We start from the raw sequence: 9,561 nt of genomic DNA on the forward strand, positions 1-9,561 counted from the left end.
GAGCCGCGTGCAGGGGCTGCCGGGAGAGGCTCCGTCCCCGTGTCCTGAGGGCCGGGCTCCGGCTTATTCTGTGTCCCTCTCTGTGCAGTTCACCACCACCGTGGTCTCCTGCCGTCCCGCCGAGCTGCAGACCGAAGGAAGCAACGGCAAGAAGGAAGTGCTGAGTGGTTTCCATGTGGTGCTGGAAGACACGCTGCTTTTCCCCGAGGGCGGGGGACAGGTACCGGGCCCGCGCCAAACCCCGACCCGCTCCCAGGACACCCCTCAGTGCCTTTCTGCTCAGGACATGCCCTCCTGCCCCTCTGCCCCAGCCGTGACGCATGCAGGTGGAAGTTAGCTCAATTCAGCTCGTTTGTTCATTCAACAAATACTTCTCAGCACGTACTTATCGGGCCGTGACATGTGCTGGGTACTTATTCCAGGTTCTGAGGATAAGGGGTGAACAAGACAGTGTCTCCATACAGAGAATATTTATCGGAGAAGACAGACAAAATGGTGAATAGGTAAAATAGAATGCTTGGTATGGGAAGTGCTCTAAAAATTAGGGAAAGACAGTCATGGAATGTTCTAAGTGGGGGGGAGTAAATTTCAGTACAGACCTAAGTGAAGGGAGGGGGTAAGCCATGCAGTTACCTAATGGTGCTGGTGGGAAAGGGGCAAGTATTCCAAGCAGCGAGAAAACAAGTCAAAGGAATCAAGAATTAGTTTAGGGTGTTTGATAGGGCCTGGAGAAGATTCCCCTGAGGGAGCACAAGGGAAGACAGACTCATCCATGCTGTGATGGGGTAGGGACAAGGTCCGACGTGAACTGGAGAAGGGAAGATAACAGCAGAAACGTGGGGATTATGGGAGAGGCTTTTCCAGCAGGGGTGATAGCACAGACGAAGGTAGGGAAGCCCGAAGGAATCTGACGAGTCTAGTTAAAGGCAAATGGTCTACTATAGTTGGAGCCTATGGTGTGTATTGATGACAGGCTGGAGATGACCTTGGAAAGGTCAGTTGGGGCCAGTTCAGAGGAACTTGAAGCATGTGCTAAGGTGTGTGGACTTCATTCAAGAAGCGGTGGCAAACCGTGGAAGTACTTAGGCAAGGAAGTGACACGAGAGATCATGGTCAGTACACTTGAGAGTGAGAAAGTTCAATTTCATCTCAGCATCGTTATTACAGGGATTGTCTGCTGAAAGAACACCTGTTACCTCAGGTGACTATAGAGGGACTCATCTTGTACATTTTTCCCCTAATTCCTTGAGTCTGGTAGGTCTCTTTCCTGTGAACTCTTCTAGAACAGAGTACTTTTTTACATGACGGCATGTTGTAGATCATACAACAGTGACCTTTGTGTGTGTGTCTGTATTCTTTTCCAGACCCTTAAGTTCCATGAGGGGCTTTGTGTTTTCGTTGTTTTCTTGGGTCATGGCAAGATCTTGTCAGCAGGTGGCACGAGATATTTTTTCAGTGAATGAATGTTTTTGTTCTTTATTATTTTTTTTAAGTAATCTCTACACCCACCATGGGGCTCGAACTCACGACCTGGAGATCAAGAGTCGCATGCTCCACTGACTGAGCCAGCCAGGTGTTCTTAAAACGAGTAAATATTTTTTGAAGCTAATTCTAGTAATAGCGTGGAGGAAGGAGTGGAGGGCAGGAGGAAAATCAAACCGGTTTAGAAACTGTAGGAAGATAATCTAAATTAAGGCAGTGAGAGCGATGGTTAAGTTTCTTTGGGTTTTACTAAAATCTGTGTGGTTGTAGTTACAACCTCTTTTTTTTTTTTAATTTTTAACTTTTTTATTTGTCATTGAGAGACAGAGCATGAGCATGGGAAGGGCAGAGAGGGGGGGAGACATAGAATCTGACGGAGGCTCCATGCTCTGAGCTGTCAACACAGAGCCCGACGCGGGGCTCAGACTTACCTGCAAGATCATGACCTGAGCCGAAGTCGGACACTTAACCGACTGAGCCACCCAGGCGCCCCTACAACTTGTGTTTTAAGTCTGCTATTCTCTTCTGCAGAACAAAATATATGGGCCTTCAGAGTGAAGAGAACAGAGGCCCCTCACGGAACAAAGTGGACCCCTCACTTGACAATGCCTCTTGTCCCTTAGGGAATCCCAAATTCTGGATGCATTTCTTACATACTTTCCCTAGAGGGTCTTTGTATCCAGGAGTTTAGGTGAGCTCTGTCTCCCACCCCTGATTAGCTTTACTTCTTTCCCCAGCCCGATGACCACGGTACGATCAATGACATCTCTGTGTTGCGAGTGACCCGCCAGGGGGCCCAGGCTGATCATTTCACCCAGACAGCCCTGGCCCCTGGGACCGAGGTCCAGGTCCGGGTGGACTGGGAGCGAAGGTTTGACCACATGCAGCAGCATTCAGGTGGGTGGGGCGGCCTGGGACACCTGTGGGAGGGGCCATTGCCGTGAAGGGGATGCCGTGATGATTGAGGCATCTTTGGGTTCTCTTGGGGTTAACCTTTTGGAAAGGACAGACATAATCAGAAGCTGCTCCGATTCAGACACCATATGATAAATGTTATAAAAACAACGTGAACAGTTAAAGTATTAGAGTAACGGTATTATCGCCCTCCCACTTTTTATCCTTACCTGGATATCTCCTAGGCTTTTTAAGTTCACCACGTTCCAAACGGACTTAAAAAGGCATCTCCTCCCCCTGACTTGGTCTTCTGTGAGCATCCACCTGGTTGCTCAAATCCTGAAAGTCTGGGGCGCCTGGGTGGCTCAGTCGGTTAAGTGTCCGACTTCAGCTTAGGTCATGATCTCACGGTTCTTGGGTTCGAGCCCCGCTTCGGGCTCTGTGCTGACAGCCAGCTCAGAGCCTGGAGCCTGTTTTGGATTCTGTGTCTCCCTCTCTCTCTGACCCTCCCCTGTTCACACTCTCTCTCTCTCTCTCAGAAATAAATAAAACGTTAAAAAAAAAATTAAAGAAAAATCCTGAAAGTCTGTGCAGACACCTCTTCGGGGAGAGCCAACCACTGAGTCCCATCAGTTGATCCTCTGAACATCACTTCCTTCCATTGTTAATGCAGTCATCCTGGTCCCAGCTCTCATTGTCCTTCCCTCAGACCCCTGATGTAGGTCATGTGTGAAATGGCATCACAAAACTTTTTGTAGGGTTCTTGTGAGGATTTTCAATAAAATCTGTGACAAGAGTATGAGCCAGTACCCGGCAGGTCCCCCACGGGGAGAATCTCTGTGGTGATCTCAGGGGCATGTGGCAGGCTGCACTTCTCACTCTTCCTGTCTCTTGCTCTCTCCACTCAGGGCAGCATCTCATCACAGCAGTTGCTGACCATCTGTTTGGGTTGAAGACCACATCATGGTGAGCAGAGGACATAAGACTAACCATATGTCACAGGTCCCCGGCTACCAGCTCCTCTCCCAGTAATGGACCGGGGTAGGAGGCTAAAAGAAAGGATAGGATTCAGAATCTGCTGTGTTCACCTGTTCCCCTTAGCGTGGAGCGGTGGGTGACCTTGTGTGTGTCGGGGAAGCATGAAGATGCAAGAAGGAAGGAACGTGGGGTTGGGAGCCCAGAGACCCAGGGGGTGAATTCTGGCTGCATGATCTTGATCACATTCCTTCCTATCCCTCACCCGTAAAAAGGAAACGACAGTCTACACCTTGGAGGGTTTTTGTGAGGATTACATCAGATCATTTACGTGAACGCTCTTTGTAGACTTTCTTATATTCTTACTGTCCTCATCAGCATCCTGTGACTGCCGCACTTCCTCTGCAGGGAGCTAGGGCGACTCCGGAGCGTGATTGAGCTGGACAGCCCCTCTGTGACCGCAGAGCAGCTGGCTGCCATTGAGCAGAGCGTCAATGAAAAAATCAGAGGCCGGCTGCCCGTGACTGTGCGAGAGCTGAGCCTGGATGACCCTGAGGTGGAGCAGGTGAGCAAGAGCCACGGGGGCAGCATCTGCAGAATGGCCCTCCGAGGGCCCGTCATCAAAATTCAGACAGCCCTTCTCCCTCCGCTGTGTTCCAGGTGAGGGGCCGGGGTTTGCCGGATGACCATGCTGGGCCTGTTCGAGTTGTTACCATCGAGGGCGTTGATTCCAACATGTGCTGTGGGACCCATGTGAGCAACCTCAGTGACCTTCAGGTGGGTAAAGATGGGCTCTTGAGTGGCTGGGAGAGAGGGTGTTCGGGAAGCGGGGATCCCGAGCGGGCTGAGCGGGATCACGGGGGACAGCTGAGGGGGCCCGCCTGGAGTCCCTCCTTCAGTGCCTCCCTGCAGGGGCACCGGTCTAGGGATCTCCCGCTCTCGGGTCTGGCAGCCACTGTGGTTTACGCATGGGCTTGTGTTCCTCCATCGCCTCATGTAGGTCATTAAAATTCTGGGCACCGAGAAGGGGAAAAAGAACAAAACCAACCTGGCGTTTCTGGCTGGGAACCGGGTGCTGAAGTGGATGGAGAGAAGCCATGGAACTGAAAAAGCACTGACCACTCTGCTTAAGTATGCCCACTGCTGCCCCCTGTCTCAGGTCCTGGCCACCCCAAGCTTAGCTCTCCTGCCTGTAAGGTAGACAGTCCTCTCTTTATCCCGGGGCGGGTGGGGAGTAAGATGCACTCATAAGCGATAAAGCACTTTGGACAGTAAGTCCGACCCATGTAAAATGATGTATTCCTTTATGTCTTCTTCCTCAGTTGCTCTAGGAGGCCTCCTTGGAATGTCCCTTGGGCCCCAACTGGAGGGCATCATAGGGGACGCCTGGGTGGCTCAGTCGGTTAAGTGTCCGACTACAGCTCAGGTCATGATCTCACGGTTCATGGGTTCGAGCCCCACGTCAGGCTCTGTGCTGACAGCTAGCTCAGAGCCTGGAGCCTATTTTGGATTCTGTGTCTCCCTCTTTCTCTGACCCTCCACTGCTCATACTGTCTCTCTCTCGAAAATAAATAAAACATTAAAAAAAATTTAAAAAAAAAAGGGGGGGGCATCATGGGTACACACCCTATCCCAAAAGCAGTTTGGGACGCTGGGCAGGTGACCACGCACCTTTCTCCTGCAGGTGTGGAGCAGAGGATCACACGGAAGCAGTGAAGAAGCTACAGAACTCGGTCAAGCTCTTGCAGAAGGTGACTTATTCCATAGAGGATGGAGAGGCCTACCCAGATGTGTGGTTCCTCAGAGCGAGGGGTGAGGGGGAGTGAGGTGGGGGGGAGATGGCGAGCTCCCCTGTTACTCCTTCTGCCTGTTGAGTGACGGTATCCATTTTAGAACAACCTGAATCTGCTCAGAGATCTGGCCGTGCATGTTGCCCACAGCCTGCGGAACAGCCCGGACTGGGGAGGTGTGGTCACATTACATAGGTGAGAGACAGGGAGTGGGGGTGCTGGCCTTGGGGCTCAGCCTCTCCCCCTTGTGCAGTGCCTGGTGGGAGGCGGGCCACTCGCTGCTTTCTCAAGGCTGAGCAGACCCTGGGGGATGTGTTACTTGTGTTACTTTCCAGACTTCCTGGGTTCTAGAAGAGTATCTTTGTAGTAGCACTGTAACTTTCATTACCGCCTTTCCTCACCTTCTTCACCATCTAACAGATGTCTCCTTACCTGACTGATCTTATTGAAGGGAGACATAAACATATGCAAAGCATGGTATAAACTGCCAAGGACTTATTCCTGGCTCTCAGCCAGTACTCTCTGTCTTTGCTGAGAGAATCTGGGACTTCGCACAGACAGCCCACCGCAAGGCCAGCCTTATGAGGAAGAGGGGGGCTTCCTGCAGATTCTCAGCTCCCTCTCCAAGCTGGATCTCACGCCTTTGTACTTTGTTTTAGGAAGGAGGGGGATTCTGAGTTCATGAATATCATTGCCAATGAGCTTGGGTCGGAGGTAAGAGGAGCGTGAGATTCTCTCTCCCCCCTGGGTAGAGACCTAAGTGAGGGGCATTAGGTTAGTTGAAGTCTCTCCCCAATGAATGTATGAAGAGTAGGGAATTCATTCAGTATTGGGCTTTCATTCAGCACTAGCTGTGAGACCTGTGATAGTGACCTCTCGGGCTGCGACATTTACCAGCTTCTGAGTTCCTTTTATCAGAGCTGGAACTCTTCTAAGCCACCCCCATTTATATGTGCCAGGGGGCTGGTTTTAGAAGCAGTGGGCTGGCTAGACCCTTTGAAGGCCATCCCTTCCATTTTCCTTCGCCTCTGCCTCCAGTGCCCCCGCCCATCCTGGTAGTCTGCAACTTCATGATTTCCAGGTCTCTCTTTTGCATTTATTTCAAAAGACACTTTTTTGGAGTACCTGCCCTGGGCCAAACAGTGTATTTGTCTCTTTATAATCCTGTGCAGAGTGTACTGACTCTGAAGGAGCTCACTTTCTAGTCTGGGAGGCAAATGTGGATGTCAGCATTTCTACTTTAGGGTGGTGAATGCTGGAGGCGGAGCGACATGTTGCCTGAAAGAGTGGGGAGATCCCAGGGGAGGGGCCGGGAGGACTGCCTAGTGGTCATCAGACACGGAAGCACAGGCGGCCAGGCAGAGGGGGCTGGGCAGCTTTACGCAGTGGCAGGTGCGGGCTGTGTGAGGGAAAGCGGTGGGCACGCTGCAAAGTTTGATGGGAGTCAGATCACAAAAGGCGTTTAGTGCCTGGCCATGGTCAGCAGCCTGCTGCTTTTTCTTAATGTTTCACCTAAGCTCCTATAGTCATTCTCAAAACGTTTCTTGGCCCTGGTGGGCCAGAGCATAGGTGCTGCATCATCACTCACCAGGAACATCACTCATGGTTTAAGGGTAAAAGTGACCTTGAGAGTGAGGAGAGGGCAGCGCTTAGGGGGAGCGACCCTACTTCCTCAGGTGTCAGGACTTCTCTCTTTATCTTACCTTCTAGGAGACCCTCCTGTTCTTAACTGTGGGTGATGAGAAAGGTGCTGGGCTCTTCTTACTGGCGGGGCCAGCGGAAGCCGTGGAGACCCTGGGCCCCAGGTAATCTGTGCACTGTCTGCACTAACCTGCTGATCGCACCCTAAACCCACAAAAAGGGCCACCACATCTGTGATTGCATTTTGATGCGTGTCACAGGCATGGGAGGTGGGCCAAGCAGGAATAATTGTCACTGCAGTCATTCCTAATTTTACAGATGAGGGACGACACATTATGCATCTGGTATCTCACAGTCAGTAGAACTGAGGCTCAGACCTAGGTCTTTTTCGCTCCAAATTTCCTCTGCTTTGTTTTTTTCTTTTAGAACTTGAGATAACAGAAATGACACATGAATTCAGGTGCTGGATTATCACTCAGCCGATAAAGCAGGTGCTTACGTCACCAGCAAAGCAGAGACACAGACCAACTCTTTCAGAGGAAAAAGGGTTTTAAGATAAAGTAAAAATCAGCATTGATGTAATTGTTATGGGAAAATTAGAACTTTCTTTACCTTCGTTACCTATATATTCATTATTTTTTAATATAAAAAAAGTTTATTTTGAGAGAGAGCACGCATGTGTGTGCCCTTGAGCCAGGGGGAAGCAGAGAGAGATAATCCCAATCAGGCTCTGTGCAGTTAAGTGCAGAGCTGGACTTGGGGCTTGATCTCACCAACCATGAGATCGTGACCTGAGCCAAAATCAAGAGTCTAGGACACTTAACCAGCTGAGCCACCCAGGTGCCCCTATATTAGATATAGAGTGTCCCATATTCTTTCTGGTGTTTGGGGTTTTCAAAGTCCTGATTGGCTCTGATGAAAATGTGTTCAAAGGAAAACATAAGAATTTAAGGCAGAGGTTCTGGACAGGCAGCCAGATGTGGGCTGCTGATTGGTTTGGACTGGGTACTGTTTTAAGTTTTTTATTTTATCTTTTTTCTTAAGTAGGCTCCACACCCAGCGTGGAGCCCAGTGCAGGCCATGAACTCACAACCCTGAGGTCAATACTTGAGCTGAGAGCAAGAGTCAGCCGCTTAACTGACTGAGCCACTCAGGCACTCCTATTTTAAAATTTCAGTTAGTAGTTAACATTTTAAAATTAGGAGATGTAGGGGCGCCTGGGTGGCTCAGTCGGTTAGGTTAGCGTTTGACTTCAGCTCAGGTCATGATCTCACGGTTTGTGAGTTCAAGCCCCATGTTGGGCCCTATGCTGACATCTCAGAGCCTGGATCCTGCTTTGGATTCTGTGTGTGTGTCTCTCTCTCTGCCCCTCCCTTGCTCGTACTCTGTCTCTCTCTCTCAAAAATAAATAAACACTAAAAAAATTTTGTTTAAATAAAAAAAATAAAATTAGGAGATGTATACATAAAAATGTAGAGTTCTAGCTTTTCTCAAAAAAGGAAAATAAAGGCACGCTCTGGCAACAGTGGGCCCACGTGCCCACATGGCAATAGCTGCTAGGAACTGGGTGGTGACTTCCTGCTTCAGATGGGACAGGCTTGTCCCTCTATCCACAGTGCCCCCCCTGCCCCTCCCCCTTTTCGCACTCACCCCCAGTGTGCTTCACTGCTGCCCCCTACAGGCGTTTCTGTCTGCAGCCCCTTACCCCTAGTGGACATTCCTGCTGCTCCCTGGAGGTTGCCATGATTTATCTAGCCTCCCATTTCTAGACTCTTCTGTTGTTTCCAGTTATTCACACTTCTTTTTTTTTTTAATATGTAGAACAACAAGTAGTATTTCATTTTTTGTCCCCCAAATTACTCACTCTTAGAATAAACATGGTCCATATATCTGTGCATATGTACAGGTAATTTTAAGAAGGTTTTCTAGAAGCCATATACTCTTCCTTACTTCCCACTCTTCCCTGAGTGTGGGGAAGGACTCCGAACTTCCCTTTTTTTTTTCCCTGTGGCCTTTCCCTTGAAGACTTTCTGCCTGACTGTCTCTCTGCTCCCCAGGGTGGCCGAGGTGCTGGAAGGCAAAGGAGCTGGGAAGAAAGGCCGCTTCCAGGGCAAGGGCACCAAGATGAGCCGGCGGGCAGAGGCACGGGCGCTCCTCCAGGACTACATCAGCACCCAGAGTGCTGAGGAGTGAGGACCCGGCCGCCTCCCTGGGGCTCCTGCTGTTGAGAACTGGCCTTCTGTGACTACAGAGTCTGTTGGACAATAAAATAGCTTGGCTTGACATGGTTGTGGTACCACACGCACATGACTGATTTATACAGTATTCTCTGGTGTGTTCGTGTGATGTGTGTTTGTGAATAAACAGCTTTCTGATGTAGGGGTGCCTGGGTGGCTTAGTCGGTTAAGCATCCGACTTCGACTCAGGTCATGATCTCACGGTTCGTGGGTTTGAGCCCCGCCTTGGGCTCTGTGCTGACAGCTAGCTCAGAGCCTGGAGCCTGCTTTGGATTCTGTATCTCCCTCTCTCTGACTCTCCTCTGCTCACGCTGTCTCTCTCTCTCTCAGAAATAAAAAATAAACAGTAAAAAAAAAACCCACAACAAAACAGCTTTCTGATGTCGCCCCCGTCAGGCATCACGTCCACGAGGGGGCATTACGTTGATGCAGTGTCCGCATTTCTCTACACGCACCTGCAACCTTGCTTCCTGTGGAAATGCGGCTGCCTAAGGGGAGGGCGAGCCAGGCATTCAGATCTCGTTTTCTTTTTCCCCTGATTT

General features: G+C 50.2%; 1 protein-coding gene across 1 annotated transcript in view; it reads left to right on the top strand.

The window, feature by feature from the left end:
- Positions 1–9,065, top strand: part of AARSD1 (alanyl-tRNA synthetase domain containing 1) — a 9,297-nt gene extending 232 nt beyond the window's left edge. Inside the window, exons 2-12 of the mRNA XM_077779283.1 lie at positions 89–220; positions 2,220–2,379; positions 3,285–3,342; positions 3,760–3,916; positions 4,012–4,128; positions 4,352–4,482; positions 5,036–5,102; positions 5,245–5,336; positions 5,801–5,855; positions 6,852–6,946; positions 8,840–9,065. Coding sequence (XP_077635409.1) covers positions 89–220; positions 2,220–2,379; positions 3,285–3,342; positions 3,760–3,916; positions 4,012–4,128; positions 4,352–4,482; positions 5,036–5,102; positions 5,245–5,336; positions 5,801–5,855; positions 6,852–6,946; positions 8,840–8,975 — 1,200 coding nt within the window. The 3' untranslated portion in view covers positions 8,976–9,065. The remainder of the gene's footprint in view (positions 1–88; positions 221–2,219; positions 2,380–3,284; positions 3,343–3,759; positions 3,917–4,011; positions 4,129–4,351; positions 4,483–5,035; positions 5,103–5,244; positions 5,337–5,800; positions 5,856–6,851; positions 6,947–8,839) is intronic.
- The last annotated feature ends 496 nt before the right edge of the window (positions 9,066–9,561 follow it).

This window comes from Crocuta crocuta, unplaced genomic scaffold (assembly GCF_008692635.1).
Source record: "Crocuta crocuta isolate KB4526 unplaced genomic scaffold, BGI_CrCroc_1.0 scaffold68, whole genome shotgun sequence".
NCBI lineage: Eukaryota > Metazoa > Chordata > Mammalia > Carnivora > Hyaenidae > Crocuta > Crocuta crocuta.